We start from the raw sequence: 16,914 nt of genomic DNA, 5'->3' as shown, positions 1-16,914 counted from the left end.
GACACAGTATGAACAAAAAAATTAAGCTAAGCTTCCAATGTAACATGCAGGAAGTCAAGAATGGAATAAGTATTTACAGGAACGATCCGAGTAATCAGCTGACTCTCTGACTGAAAGCACCAATCGCTAATTTGCGAAAATAAGTTTGGCACGTTTCGCAAAATAAAAAAAAAAACTAATGAGCACATGTACATGTTACATAACGGGATGATTTTTCCTCATTCAAATCTTCACCGAGATACATTTACCCTGTTACAGCGTCCCCTTGTGGTCGGCATTTATCATTTTTTTGTGTACCATTACTTTTTTAAATGCATTACGCACCCTGCAAATTTTCAGTGATGGATGGTTTAGGCTGCGGAGCCATTATTTCTTACAGCGCCCCCTATCTATCAATTTGCACCAAACTCTTAGTCTAAAGAGGTCAATTATTTTTCTCCAAATTTCATTGTAAGTTATTCCTCTTCAACAAAATAAAATCACTAACCTGCAAAAGTGAAACAAGTATTGTCGATGAAAACAATCCATATTTTAAACCTGTCAGCCGTTTGTCAGTTTTTTTTAAAACAAAATGAAATAAGTCGTGATGCTTCTTGGCGTTTCCCCTACATCAGCTTCCCTGTGAGACGCCAAATCGCTTTGATTTTAGCTGTAGATTCTGTGATTCCGTGCAGCGTCACGACCGACATTCTCCCATTGTTTACATCCAGGAAGGAATATTACTGGTCTATACGAAAAATCTTAAGTGAGCGCTAATTTTAACGGACAATAAAAGTAAGTCACTATAAAGTGCATTATGTCATGCTATATATAATTTTTAAAGTATACCAATATACTGTAAAAATTCGATATACTGCCCAGCTCTAGGACAGGGTAAAAGTTGTTGACTGGGGGATGAGAGGGGGATGGTGAAGGATCGGATAAGCAGGTGACCTCTAACCGCGACCCTGGGAGAGCGGCAGATTGGCTTATTTGTTTTCACTATGAATGCCTTTAATAATAATAAAAAGAGAAGATAAGTAACATTTTAATTAAATAAACGACAGGGTACTTGGTGGGTGGCGCAGCCTGGTCCAGAGCCTACTAGCACAAGGCAAGGATTATCCGGTTATGCCGCTCAGTCACAAAGAACGGATCCAAGTTTCTTGAACACAGATGCAAAGAAAATACGTCAATGAAGCCTACAGGTTCTCTACCAATAAAATACATATGACAATAAATCAAAAGACAACAACATGCCACTTCTGCCTGTTTGGGAACTATGAGGTTTAGTCGGTTCCTGAAGTTCTAATTGTTTAGGTTGTTTTTGTCATAGGCATGGATCAGGCAGGGAAATGAAGGAGACGATCGACTTACAACACCAGGCAAAGGGGGTTATTAAACAAGCTGGACACACTGGGGAAGGAACTAAATATAAGGAACAATGACGGGGTCAAATCAAATGGGGAAAACAAGTACTAACCAGTGTTAATTTCGACAGCAATTTTTTATTTAGTATTAGTCATAGCCTTTTGACTAAAATGTAATTTAGTTTCAGGCATGTTCGTTGAAGTTTCCGCTTTTTAACAACTATATAAAGCAGTTAAAACTGAGAGCTACTTCATGGGTACTGAACCATACGAAGGGCTATCAGTTTGATACACCCTTCTTAAATCATGTACAGTATAATACACATGTTTTAAATGCTTGTTTTTTAGATTTTGCCATTTTCAAATCTATATAAATGCAAATGTGATTAAAGAAGAATAGCAAGAGGATAAAATTAAATTTTAGACGCTGTTCACTGGAGAGTTGTGCTATTTTTAGAACAGGTCCGCGTGGGGGGCATCCTGGTGCCCGCGGGCACCATGTTGGTGACCCCTGGTGGTATGGAGTAATGTTATGTGTTATATAAATGAACTAGAGTGAAACAAAAAAATGTACGTTTTCAGGGTTTCCAAATCTCACGGTTCTGGCATGACGATCATGCTTTCAGATTCACGCAGGAAATCTTACGGCAAATCTATATTATTCCATTAAAAACCTAAAATTAGCTACATCAAACGTGTATTTGCACGGTTAAATACAAAAGCAAACTATTTATAAGGTAAGAACTGTGCGTGCGTGCAGACATCTCGAACTGAAAATCTAACTCAAGCCAGCTGGCCGAAGTTGGCAACTCCGCGTTTTATTTGAAATGGAAAGTAAAATGCCCTGTTTTCGCCTGAAACGGCCGACAAATATAAAGCTAATATGAGGAAAAACATGTCACGTTTTATAATGTGTTTCGAAATAATATGACCGCCCATATCGTACTCTAATAGCGATCAACATGATCGCAAGTTCGTCTGTATTTATATTAAAACGAGACTTGAGAATTGTATTACCGATGTGAGATTATCGAAACTAATTCTTAAATCCATTAACACTAACATATATGACATAGACACGTCTGTATTAAGGTTTTACCGCATAAGATAAGCACTTTATGTAAACATGCTCAATTTTCTGGTGGTCTGCTGGCAGGGACTGATTATGGGTTGTGTGGGCCCCTGGGCAAAACGTTCGTGAGCCCCCCCCCCCCCACCACCACAACCACCACAATTCAAGGGCCCTTGGCAGCCAAACGCCCTCCCTATACGGTCAGGGGCCCTTGCAGGCTGAGGATCAAAGAATGTAGGCCCTCTAAAATAGACAAACGAAAATACATTGTTGATAAGCGTTGCAAATTGTTTTGGGCTAGGGGCCCCAAGGGCCCCTGGGCAGCGGCCCCGCTGGCCCGGTCCGTAATCCGTCCCTGTCTGCTGGTACCGGCTTACCGCTCTCCCGCCGGTGTACAGGAAATGAAGCATAACATAGGCGTATGAAAGATAAAATGTGGACAAAAATTCGTAAAGGAAAGGGAACCTTAATCAAATTAAATACTCATTAGCACTTCGATGCAAATAATGTTAAACACAACCGATATTAAACATAACTTAATATTACAAAGGTAATTAATCAGAAACTAATGAAATTATTGAAAATGAAGCACCAGAATGCCGCCTAATGCTGATAAAAACTGTAACTAAATTACAATCAAAACAAACTTCTTACAACAAATTATATATATAAAAGTCAATTTTGTTTCATCTTAATTATCTGGTGCCCATAATTATGCACCAGGACACAATTAGCACACTGACTGTACTGACTGTACCCTTTTGTCTTTTGCATACAGCACATCTGCTAATTCTGAAATGGTTTAATGACGGATATTAGCTAACATACGTGGAATTTACAGCTCAAGTTCATTAGAATTATTATTAATTAGTCGTGATTATAGAAGTAAGTGGCCCTGCCATCGCGCTGTCTGTGGGCTGCTAGTGCGGCTCGTGATTCCAATTAACACCCTGACATGCAGAACACGTCCAGTATTCCTTCACTTAAGCTAACACTGGGCTAGACTGTTCTTCAGCTTGATCTTTAAATATTTAAGCGTTTACATGTGCCAAACCCTGCGTAATTCACCATTATCATTGTCCATCCATGCGTACATTCGTCCTCCAACCGCATGTCCAATACAGAGTTACTGGAGCAGTAGCAAAACAACAGTACACTGGGCCCTGGGGCAAAAACGGACCATCCACCCCCCCCTTCCAAATTCACACATAGGGCCTGCCCACACCAGCTGCAGCAGGTGCAGATGATGAAAGATAAGTAGCTTCCAAATATCGTACCCATCATGCACTGCAGGAGTTCCGCAAACATGCTTTTTTGTTAAATACACCCCTCGACAAGTGTAAACTACAAAACGTCGCAAACTATTACATTTTAAAATTGTTTTAAGTATGGCACCCAAATGAGATTGCATATATTAAAATGAGAGAGATAAAAGTAGCGTGTCATGAGTATATTCCATATGCACTGGAATATCATGTGCAATATCATATGCAAGTTATCATTGAAGTTACAAAGTATTTCAGGTCAAAAATTCTAAGATTTTTGGGAGGTTCGTGGAGAATCCAGCTTTATACGGGGTGTTAGGAAATGAGCGACTAGCAGCAGAGATGGCAGGTTCCATTTGCTGAATGGTGACTGATAATGAAAATACACTGGGGGGGGGGGGGGGGGGGGCTCTGTATCTGTGTTTAAGCTGCTTTATCGCCCTTAACTGGGAAAGTACAATAACGTTTTTACTGTTTCGCTTGTGATTTCGTTCTTGTTCAGCTGTGTGGCATGAAGGGGGAAGAAGGACAGTAGGGGCGTCGTTAGGTCTATTTTAGGGTGTTTGTTTACCGCCCCCTCTCCCCCCAAGTAAATGTGTATTTAATGGCTTAAGACATGAATAGTTTTTAATATTATATATATGTTTGCCATCACCAGCACCCCAGGTAAAGACTCAACCCCCCAACCATTCATCTCTACCAACACCCAAGGGCATAACTTTGGCTGGAACATTGGGGGGGTTGAGGTCTCCACACATTACGGGGGAAACATGATTATTGGGGGGGGGTTGTATTAGCTGGTTTTTATTTTTTGGGGGGGCTACTACCCTCCCATCCCCCCATGCCAACACCCCTGAACAACAATATGAGTTGTGACTGTCTGATTCCTGTTTAGTCTTTATTATTTTGGTTGGGCCTATAGCCTGATAACATGTCTGATAGTCCTGCATTGTTTAGGAAACGTACCGTTTCTCCAAACATACTCCTGAGTCAGTTTGCAGACTAATTGTTGACATACGGAGATGAAAGTATCGTGTTACTACACATTAAAACAGTTACTATAGCTAAAAGCAAAACTAGACGAAATTGATCCTTATCTTGAGCGCGCTATCACGAAATAGATCCCTTCATTACCGTGTACACAATTGTTCTTCATAGGTCTGGCAGATCTCATTGTTTTCTCTGTAATATTATCTTTATTAATGTTTTTGACAAAACAGCTATGAGTTCCAGAATGAAGCATTCCAGGAATACAGTGTCTGTGGTCCAGTTTGCTTCGGAATAAAAGGAAGCTCTTTAGACATTCCAGAGAAAACTCTGAATGATGTGTATAAGTGTCATGCCCAGCTCGTCCGATCCTCGCGTGTGCCACGCCCCCTGATCATCCACGTGTGCTTCCTCGATCGTGCCCAGCTGTTTCCTGTTATTTTTGGCTTGTCTTGTGTATTTAGTCCATATTCCCCAGACTTGATATTGATGTTAGTTTGTCGCCATCTGCCCTGTCTCTCCCGTATCCTGTCCTCCCAAAATAAACCCGTTTTCCCTCGTCTTCCTGCCTCGTCCGTACCCACTGCCTGCCCGCCCGTCTACCCAGCGATCTGACAACACAATGTCTCAGACTAACCTGTTGATCACAGTTTAATAGCTGTTGGTTAAACATGCTCTTATAAATGAGCGAGAAAATTCCACCGACAGGTAACGTGCCTGGTATTTTAGGTGCATAGATATCTGTTTGATCTGGGAGTCCAAATGTATCGATGGTGTCAAAAAGGGAGGATTGAAAGACATGCATTGCTAAAGAAGGGCAAATTGCATCTTTAAGCCTACTAACCCAACAGCTGGATGTCGTTATCATACTATAATTGGATTATCGTGCAGTTGGCATTTAAATTGCTTGGGGGCTCAGCAGTAGGACATTAGCCTCAAGCTCCCCGTCTTCTGCCTTAGATGCTCTGTGTGTGGAGATCTGCTTTGTGTGGTTATTCCAGATCCTGGAGCGCTAATGAAAGCTATGTATGGCTCGGATACACTTAGCTCACAGCTAAGAATTACTTCATGCCAAATCTTTGCATTTATCTGTGTTAATTAACATTCCTCCGTTTCTGCATGTAAAGTCATCACAGACACTCACACCCAGGCCAGAACCTCTCTGAACTACAGATCACTATGCAGATACTTCCCACAAGTGCTGCTCTTATGAATAGTTGCCTCAGCTCAGCACTGGAACCCACCCCCGTCATCAAGGAAAACCTCATTGTTATAAAAAGCTAACTATTTTTACCTGTAAATCTATCTACTGTATGTATGAGAGCCATTGGCCATTGACAACCGGAGACAAATTCCCTGTTTGTGTGAACATGTTTGATCTATAAACCTGATTCTTTACAACTGTGACAGCCTTAATCCCTACCCAGCCTTAACCTTAACCGTAAGTAACCCAACATAATACAAGACATTTGACATTTTTAGTTCTTTGATTGCAGTCACAGATTTGAATAAAATTGAGTTTTCAAAAAAATGGTTCCCACAACGTCAAACTAACAGGTTTTCATGACATTGTGGGGACAATTGGTTCCCACGACCTAATCTATCCATGACTCCCAACCCCACACACATGCACGTTGTTGGCATCATTAATATGAAAACATATTACTCCAGTATGGGTTTCTGGTCTCTGCTTAACTGGGGATTTTAAGAATCCCTCGGCCTATATTTGTGGGGGATTTCCAGCTCAAAAACAGATGGGTCTGTGGCTATAGTGCACTCATGTCCAACCCACCCACCCCTCTTCATGTCCCCCCACCAATTTCACACCCTTCTGATGTCAAAATCCTATGGAACAGTATCATATCAGCTCTGTATTGACAGCTGCTTCCTTGCATAAGACAGCATCATTGGCAGAGAGTGAGAGTCTTCATAGGACAGCAGCACCCAAATATTTCTCAATCTCATCACCAAGCATCCAGAGGCCCTGCTTGCGCAACTGCGTTCTTCTGTAAAAGTTAAAAATAGATGAATTTGCATGAATCTAATTTAGAAATAAATATGTTTCAGAAGCAGTAATCCGTTCTTTAAAGGGGGATCAGCCACTGATGGTTCGGCGAAGTGTTTTTTGACTGCAATTTGCTGAAAGTCTCTCGTTCTGACCTGTTTCAGAAATCCCCAATAAACATGAGTAATTCACTATTTCCCCCAGGTGCTGACCAATGTCACAATCAAAGAACGAAACCACACAAGCAAATAAACTACCAAAGATCGTGCTTCAAATGAGAAATGCAAACGATTTCAGGCAAGCAAGTAAGTATTTATAGGAACTTTTTGAGGCTTGTCGGATATTTTTAAATATATATAATTTTTTTCCTCTGCACACATATATTTAGATTTGAATGCACGTAAGTATATTCAAATGATGTGACGCTACATGCAAATCATAGGTCTGTGACGTCCTGTAACTGCTGTTATATAACTCCCCCTGAATTAGCAGTCAGTCCGCAGGAGACTAAGGTAACTTTTCCTTTTCAGAAATAGAAGTGAGACAGGTCACTCCAACATCCATCTCCCCGCTTCTGAAATGAAATGATACTTTATTTGCCAGACGCATGGGTCTCTGCATCTAGGGATTCATCAGTTTTCACATATCACACCTGGCTCTCCGTTGAGAAATATACACACATTTTCAGGTGAAAGCGATGCTATTCTGCTAGAGGACTGGGCTTCAGCCAGCAACCTCCCCATCAGAGGCACAGAGACCAGCCTCGCTGAGGCACAGAGCCGAGATCCCGTGGGGGGAGCGTGTGGGGGCAGCCTCTGTGCCTCTGATCAGAAAGTCACCCATTCAAGCCCAGCCTCAGCTTGCCTGTGGGTACTTGAGCAAGGCCCTTAACCCCCAGCACCCTGGGCGCTGCAACAGGTGGCTGTCCTTCACCGCCAGCTCGTTCACACCAAGAGAGCAAATTGGGGGGAGGCATACCGAGAATTTCCCCATGGGGATCAATAAAGTATCAATTATTATCACCCCACTGTTTGCATCTACAACCAGGAAACATTCAACATTTTCTAAGTCATTGTCTTTATCCAGGAACATCACTGGATAATCAGCAAAAGTCAAAGGGACACTTTCCGCAATATGGAGGCGGAAAACCTGGACCGTGGGCAGGATCTTCTGGGAAATGTGACTGAGTAGTTCAGTCCAGCGTTATTAATCCTGGCAGATTCCACATAAAGATAATGTTTGGTCAGGGACAGTGGTGTGGAGGATAATAGAGGAGATCAAAGAGAACCATCTGTTTCTTCCTCTTTTACATCCAGGACACCAGGTCACACATCACTGATGCAGAAAAATCCCAACACTGATGCTTCTTCCTGCTGGTCTCTGTCCAAGTACCGAACGATCCGTCCGCCCGCCTTTGGCTACATGAGAAAGCCGGATGTGACCGACCCATTTCCTGATCCCCGCTGCATGTGCGTCATTTGTACTGAGGGCTTGACAAAGATGCCATTGATCAGGGCAGCCTGGGCAGTCAAAACAGCGCTGTAAGAATATTTGTGGTCTGACAAGGGACAAGTGTAAATATTAATAGATGCCTAAGGTTTCACATGTCTTACATGTACAAAGCCAAACTGAATAGTAATGCTACCAAAAGCACTGGAGCTGTCAGAGGCTCCACACTCTCTATAGCAATGCAATTTTCATGGTGTGTTACTGCTTCATTCAAATGCTCATCCAGTACAGGGTCACGCCAAGTCAGGAGCCCATCCCAGGAACAGGGGGCTCAAGCAGGGGGGGTACCCTGGATAGGATGTCAGTGCATGACAGGGCACACACAGGTTCACAGCCCCACACCCCCACCCGAGCTGCTGTGCCTCCCATTAGCAATTGACAGTGATAATGGTAATATTAATGAAATGGGTCTGCACACATATGTGGGATGTAAACAGGAATGCCAGTGTCTTGTTATGTTTGCAGTGAATTTAAGGTTATCCACCCAGTGCAGAGTATTAAATCTGTCATTTTGTCTCGTATGAACTTGGGGGGAGCTATGCAACTGTAATGCATCACGAGGCAAATGCACCGCAGCAATTTATGGGAAATTTAGAGGTACCGGTTCACTTAGACTGCATGTTTTTGGGCTGCTAAAGGTTACAGAGCAGCTGGTGGAAATCACCACTAACATCCAAATGTAAACAGAACGTGGGGCAAGTTTCAAATCCACAATCCTTAGCATCGCAAAGCTGCTCAGTGAGCCATTGTGCTGCATCATGGTGAAATTAAATCACGAAACAAATGATTTTTCTTCAAAGGTTCTCAGAAAGAAATACGTGCGAAGGGACATTGTGAAAGGGCGATTGAAGAGGAGTAAAGGCCAGGCAGAGATGGAATGAGGCAGGGGAAGTGTTATATAAACATCACAAACAATCGGTTTCTAGATGTGCAAACCATTGTGACTGACAGCACAGTAAACAGGGGGTTTCCAGCATTGCTGAAATCCAAACTCCTTTATCCCTGACATGAGCACAGACCACGAGCAGAATTCAGTCACACAGGTTTTCCCCTGAAAACAGCCATATCTTCTGCAGGCATGTTTTTGTTAAGTTCTGATTATGCATCTGCTGGACGTTATATTTCTGCATGTAGCCTATGGAACAGGAATCCATTCTGTCCACAAGATCCTTTCCGATTTCCTGCAAACTGGGAACTTCCCTCGCTGCAGAGAATATTTTCATTCAGTACATTTACATAAATCCATCCATCCATTCATCGTCCAACTGCTTATCTAGTATAGAGAATTAAGTAATGCATGCAAATTAATCTACGTGTAAACAGGCATTGGTTAAAGTTTGAAAGTTGAGGTTTATTGGACTTGAGCAGCACCCAAGACATCACCAGAACACAGCTTTATGTTACAGAATGGATCTATTGATTAATTTCTGACCCAGCGTTACAGTTTTCCATATAAAAATACAAACATTTATTTTAACATTCTCTGTATTATATCGTAAATCATATGCATATACACACATGTAGCATCAGGTTCTAAGAAGTCAAACAATCATCTTTTAACAGTTGGTTTAATCAGAGGCAGCAATTCTGTCAGGTCAATGTCACATGACCAGGGGCATCGTAAGGGGGGGGGGGAGTTAGTGACAGGGGCTCTGAACAACTTCAAATATAATTGCACTGGTTTGGGTTGAGGGCCCAGTGTGGTGCGGTACGCTCTCATGGGGCCCCATATCTGTAATGTACGGGGCCCTCCATCTGTTTGGAGTGCAAAAGGAAGCCAGAGTATGCAGAGGAACGTCACACAACACAAAAATACTTATTTGTAATATTATTCTGTGGTAAATTTTAATATTTTATAAACATTAACACTAATGCGACAAGATCCATCACATCTGAGTTAACAGGAAAAATAAATAGTTGTGAAGAAACCAGTAAAGTAGCTGCCTAATTTTTCCTTTAACAAAAAAACTGTGATGTTATAACAATACAGATGGATTAAAGCATGAACTGGAATTTATACATCCATGGCCATAATTATAGGGGTGTGTAACCCCCCCCCCCCCACTAATCAGAACCGGCCCCACACACAACCTCTCCCCAAATAATCATTCTGTAATGATGATTACGTGGGGACTTCAAACCCCCTCACCCCAATGTTCAGTCCAAAGTTACGTCATTAAAACACATGTATTGCAGTAATGAAAGTGCCTCCATAGCCGCTTGCAGTTTGCGGTACAGGCGCTGGCGCTCAGTTTTCCTCAGAGTCCTAGACGGCGTCTTCAGCGGCTGATCGTTTTCTATTCTGATAATAGCGGGGAATCGCCCGCTGTCGCTTACGCCCCCCTGCGGTGGCCTGTGTCTCCAGTACTCCGGCAGCAGTGATACTGCTCTCCTTAGTCTCCTCCGATCGCCAAGCAAAGCCGGGAAAAACTCGCTGATTAAGTAATCTGCAGAGGAATACGTATCTGTTAAATTTTTCGAAACAACTTGAAATTGATTAAAAATAATTTTAGGGGAATTTTCATTTAATAATTTTATATTTGAAGCGAAAAAAAAATCATGAAATTTCGGTATGCACCTATTGCATCGTGATCGACATCCCGGCAAAAAAGGCAGAGATTGTCGCTCTCGAAGGTGCCTTTAAGGACCAGATGCTGTCCCAGAGCCGTGCAGTTGGTGTGTTTCCTGCAGGGGTCCCGGGAGGATGTCCCCGTAGAGAAGGAGCCGGTCGGACACTGCTCACACTGGGTGTTCCTGTCAGCTGTCCCTATCAAGGGGTTATTACGCGGTATTAAACAATAAAAACGAATGATGCTTCAAATTGTCACATGACATGATAAGTGAACAAATTGCAGAAATGTTTGAAAATATTACATCATCGGCCTGACTTGTGGAAACATCATAACGAGAATAAGAATTAATTAGATGAATCTGAGAAGAATTACCGTGTCGTTTCACTCCATACCCTGGCGGACATTCTGCATGCTTAATACAGAACTCCGCGTGCCAGTAATACCCCTTTTTGCACGCGCAGACCCTGTTATGCGTAGGAGAACACTCTTCTTTGACTATTTGGTTATCATTGCAGAAATTACTGCAATACAGGCATTTGGGTAAGTAATTCCAGTACTGCGTAAAATGGTGAGCGGGGCAAGTGGCGCACTCGGTCTGGCGTTGGGCGGTGCAGTGGGATACCATATGATATCCCGGAGGACAGCGGTTACAGGTAAGTTTGCGGCCGGTGACATGATCTTCGTGATCGTAGGTCGGGGTTTCCAACGTCACATCGGCGGAGAGACTAAGTAACATCAGACTCAGCAGAGACTGCAAAGAAAACACACATAAAACGGCAAGGATTTTAATTATGATCCTATCACGGTCTCGTGTCTTCTTGCAGTTTATCTTCTGTTGTGTTTACGTTTTGCACATTTTAGTCAAAATTTATGAGCAAAGCAAAATCAAACCCATCTATAACAGTAAAAATTGTTCATTCTTCTATTCTGTTACCTCCTACTCCACAGGCTATGCGTTATGCCTAATATAAAAGGCTATATTTGGTTTCTACTTACCGCTTTAGGGAGGATACTTGGTTGCTTCATTGCTAATGATGAGGGATGTCTAGGGCGATCCTGTTATATACAGGAGGTGGGCGTTATCGTTACCGATCCTCTTTTGTGGAAGGAGAGACAAAACCCAAAGCGAAAATAACAAATTGACATGAGTCTCTATGAAGAATAGTTAAAAATAAATTTTTAATTGAAGGTAAAATACCATCCTCTACAGCCTACTCATTTTTGCCCCATCAAAGTAGTCTATGACCAAAAGGTGTAATTTTAAATAATTTTAAAAATAAAATTAATTTAACGATAGGTATAATTTAGGAACAAGCATGCATAAAAGACAAATCAGTAAAGTTTTTGTACTGTGTTAAAATTCACCCAACAAATTGACAAATTCATCGTTCTGAATCCCTTCCAGCACTCAGGGAAAGGAACCTACAGTATTGAAAATGCAAACCATGCAAGTACAATCGGCTGCCCGTTTTAGATTAGAATACAGCCGATTTAAACTCCAGTGTTTGCTAAACTGGTTTTACCAGTACAGGAGGGGTACAGCTACAGTGGAACGTCAATTTACATCGCAAATCTATAGCTAGGACAAAGCGACTAGGAGTTTCTAAAGTCTAATGAGATCCTTCTCTTGATTAAATAATTAAGGATTTGCACATTAATAGTCCTGCGAGGATGAGGAACCTTGCAGTGTCTTGAATGTCGGTCACCAAACTTGTAAACAGTTTGTAAACCGTGGCTACATTTATTTGATATTTCTTAGCATTGCTATTGAGTATTTCTTAAAGGCTTCCAAACAGCCCTCGGCACAAAGAGCATGCATGCCTATTTAATCCGCACAATCATACTTTCAAGGAAGATTTTCTTAATCTTGAACCAACCGAAATATTGTTTTTATGGTCGGAAATTTGTTTTCATAAACCTTAATGGACGTCCGTACTTTGGCAGACATAGATGTCCCACCCATATTAATGTTTAGCATTTGGTTTAATGGTTAAGTTTAAAAAGGGACGTTGTTACTTAATACGCAACGAAATCAAATAACACGGAACCGCTATTGTAACTGATTACAGTTTGACGATTGTATGTGTCAGAGACTGTATGTTATATGTGATTTTGTCACTGAGCATATATTATATAGTATATAGTATATATTATATATTATATAGTATATATTATATAGTATATAGTATATATTATATAGTATATAGTATATTATACTCACTGACAAACAAAAGTTAAACTCCCAGACGTACTGGTGGAAATGAAATGAATTTGCACGTGGGGAAAGGTTATTTGACTGTTTGTCAATGATTATAGCATCAGATCAAACAGACAATAGAGTTGGTAGTATGGGCTCACTGCTCGTCCCATGCCAGTAGGGTGTGGTACCCCCCCCACAGGCCTGGATACATGCAGCCATATGGTGCGGAAGGGAGTCGGGCAGCCGTATTATTCCCTCCTGCAGAAAGTCGGCCCACAGCTTCTGTAACTGGCCCTTGAAATCCTGCAGATTGGCACTGGGTCTGAGTTGACCTCTGAGCTGATCCCACACATATTTGATTGGGGAAAGATCGGGGAACCTGGCTGGTCCTGCAAGGACCTCAACGTGATGCAGGCAGTCCATAGACACATGTGACGTGTGTGGAAGGGTGTTGTCTTGTTGAATGACTGGCTATACCCTATGGCCCCCCACACCGTGATGTCATACCCTATGGCTCCCCACACCGTGATGTCATACCCTATGGCTCCCCACACTATGATGTCATACCCTATGGCTCCCCACACCATGATGTTATACCCTATGGCTCCCCACACCATGATGTCATACCCTATGGCTCCCTACACCACGATGTCATACCCTATGGCTCCCCACACCATGATGTCATACCCTATGGCTTCCTACACCATGATGCCAGGAGTAATGCTGGTGTGTCTCTCCACAGCATTGGCAGGATTGGTCCTCTCTCCTCGGCACTGCCATACGCGCACATGATATCATCCGTGATAATGCAGAACCGAGATTCATTGCTGAACACGGTACAACCCCACCCGACATCGGTCCATGTCTCCCAGTTATGGCACCACTCCAGATGCAGCTGGCTCTGCACTGGTGCTAACAGCAGCCTACGCATGTGACCCTGTAGTCTGGCTGATGTCAGTCGTTGAGACACGGTGCAGGACGACACGGGGGGGGGGGGGGGGGGGGGGTAAAGAGTCCAGTGCCTGTGTCTGGATGGCAGGTGCAGATGTCATGGGGTTCTGTAATGCTGGCCACACAATATGATGATCATCCCTTGGTTTGGTCCGTCTTGGGCGACCAGAACCTTCACGATGTGTGTGGGTGCCCTCATGTGCCCATTGGTTCCAATATGGGGCGACTGTGACATCTGCATGCCCCCCATGTCCCCGATACGACCAGCGGGCCTCATACAAACTCACAACGTAACCCCTATCAAACTCCATCAAGAGCTGGTAATGCTGTCTAATGGGTCAACGAGGCATCTTCTGTCTCTGGTGACTAGACGTGTCGGGTCCTTGCAAATCAAATCATTTACATGCCCATCGCTGGTCTGCACGTGTACCAGATTACATCCAAATCGGGCCATATTTTTTGCGTATTCCGATCCATTGATGGGAAAATAATTAAACTGTACGTTTACCGACGTAGTCACCGACGTAACTGGAAATGAATGCAGCTGGAACTGAATGGTTTGTAATATTAAAGATATTTCTGCTGTCTGTGTTTATCAAAGAGAGAAATGCACCGACTGTTCCGTCTGGGCGCGTTAGTTTGAATCTCTAAGTTCAAAACCTCTGTGAGCCATGAGTTATACTGCACCCATGTGCAAATTATTTGATGCAAGTTGTTCTACAGATATGCATGCAATGGCCTGGGACTTGCTGAGTGGATGGACAGAGGCAGCAGTGTGCTCACAGACTGGCAGGCCTGCTCAGGTGGGCTTAGGGCTGGATGGTATGATTGAGTGAATAGACAGAGGAGGCACTGTGCTCACAGACTGGCAGGCCTGCTCAGGTGGGCTTAGGGCTGGATGGTATGATTGAGTGAATAGACAGAGGAGGCACTGTGCTCACAGACTGGCAGGCCTGCTCGGGTGGGCTTAGGGTTGGATGGTATGATTGAGTGAATAGACAGAGGAGGCACTGTGCTCACAGACTGGCAGGCCTGCTCGGGTGGGCTTAGGGTTGGATGGCATGGCTGAGTGGATGAACAGCAGAGACACTGTGCTCACAGACTGGCAGGCCTGCTCAGGTGAGGTTATATCTGGGTGGTATGACTGAGTGAATAGACAGAGGAGGCACTGTGCCCACTGTGCCCACTGTGCACACTGTGCCCACTGTGCACACTGTGCCCACCCTGTGTTATCATGGGGTTTCCTCTGGGTTCTATGCTTCCCCCCTCGCAGTCTAAATGCTAAGGTTAACTGGAGTTCCCAAATTCCCCACAGGCATGAATGGTGTGTGTGCCCTGCGATGGATTGATGCCCCATCCTGGGTTATTCCCATGCAATTTTTACCAATGCACCAGGTGCTAAATCTGGCCCCAAGGCTATAAGTATGAAGTAATGTAATTGTGATGTCTGTCTGCATATAGACACAACTGTCACGCCCCAATCGTGCCAATCCTCTTGTGTGTCACACCCCTCATCTACCCCTTGCCAGCTGTTTCTAATTGTGTTAATTGCTGTTGTGTATATAAGTGAGTTTCTGTGATTGTTTCCCTAGTCCGGTCATTGACGTCAATCCTGTGTGTTGCTCTGTGTTCCCGAATGTGTTCTCCCCAAATAAGTCCCTCTTTCCCCTGAATCACTGGATTCCTGTGCGTGCTTCGCCGCTCTGCGCCAGTGTGCATGCCGTTACACAGCAACTAATTTCAGGGAAGTTGCACAAGGGTCCTTGTGGGTGTAATGGCCAGGTGTCCCAATGCTTGTTCTATGTACTTTATATATTTAGGCAGAGTGGTGGCTCTGAGGCTAGAGATCTGTGCCAGCAAGTGGAAGGTTGCTGGTTTAAATCCCCTGAATGCCCGGAGTGGCTGTTCTCCGTTGGGTCCTTGAGCAAGGCCCTTAACCTGCAATAGCTTCATCCTGGGTATGACGTTAATCTACATCCAGCCCTATAAGGAGATCCTCCAATTTACTGGGATTAATTTGGGGGTTGGTGGCAGGATTGGCTCTCCAGACACTGGAAAAACACTCACACTGGTCAATTTGGACTAGTGTGGTGCTGAGGTGTTACCTGCCACATGGCTGCACTCAGGTTCTCATCCCTGAGGTGGTTTGTAATGTGATGGGTATGGCAATGCACTGTAATCAGTGCACGCTCATTAACCTATATATTTAGTGGATGTTTTTACTACTTTGTTACCCAAAGCAACATGGATTTTTGACAAAATTGATTAAACTGTACCTACCAGAAATCTTTTATTTATTTATTGATTTATTTTCTTTTTTCTTTTCTCCAGACATCTGACGTCAGGTGAGCTGAAAGGCTTAAATCGAGTAATGGAAGGACTGAGAAGCCCAAAAGGCTAGAAGAAAAGATTCAGGTATAAGAAACAGATTCCACCAGATAAACCCGACTGACCCTCCCAGGCTCTCCATCGTGTCCATTGCATGATATGAAGTTGCCAACCAATAACATTAATAAGATAATCTAACCACTCAGAGAAGGAGCCATCGTGCATCATCAGCAGGTGTATACAGCCTGGTCTTGGCCTCCAAAGTACTGCGTACAGATGTAAGCGATCTTGTTGACAAGCGCAAAGTGGGCTCTTAGACTAAAAAAATGTAACTAGATTGAAAGGTGTAGAAAGGATAAAGAACAGAACATTTCACATCTGTAATCTGGTAACAAGAAGCTTGCAAACCTCTGACCTAATCGGAATGAATAATGCTTAGTCATAAGGCAAGTCTGACCAATAGTAAATCCCCAAATCATGACTGATTAGTCTTCCCATTACTGCCATGAAAAACAAGAATGCAAAGGGAGATTGAGTACAGAAGGTTCTTCTCTGTTCAGGGCTGCCAAGTTCTTATAATTAAGGTTTTTTCATTTATAGATGATTAATAACTTAAATTACATTCTAATCTCTCAGTCAGCATTGAGTAAGACACATAGCCAGTGTGTCCCTAAT

At 43.1% G+C, this 16,914-nt stretch overlaps 1 protein-coding gene across 1 annotated transcript; it reads right to left on the bottom strand.

The window, feature by feature from the left end:
- Positions 1–9,517: 9,517 nt before the first annotated feature.
- Positions 9,518–11,880, bottom strand: LOC125749542 (tumor necrosis factor receptor superfamily member 11B-like). Its single transcript, XM_049026909.1, has 4 exons — positions 11,757–11,880; positions 11,133–11,511; positions 10,766–10,954; positions 9,518–10,634 (listed from the first exon to the last, which is right to left on the bottom strand). The coding sequence occupies exons 1-4, from the start codon at positions 11,784–11,786 to the stop codon at positions 10,345–10,347; spliced, it is 888 nt and encodes a 295-aa protein (XP_048882866.1). The 5' UTR covers positions 11,787–11,880; the 3' UTR covers positions 9,518–10,344.
- Positions 11,881–16,914: the final 5,034 nt, after the last annotated feature.

Source organism: Brienomyrus brachyistius, chromosome 9 (genome assembly GCF_023856365.1).
Source record: "Brienomyrus brachyistius isolate T26 chromosome 9, BBRACH_0.4, whole genome shotgun sequence".
Taxonomy (NCBI): domain Eukaryota; kingdom Metazoa; phylum Chordata; class Actinopteri; order Osteoglossiformes; family Mormyridae; genus Brienomyrus; species Brienomyrus brachyistius.
Note: the sequence above shows the minus strand (reverse complement) of the source record. Positions and strands in the feature narration are given on the sequence as shown.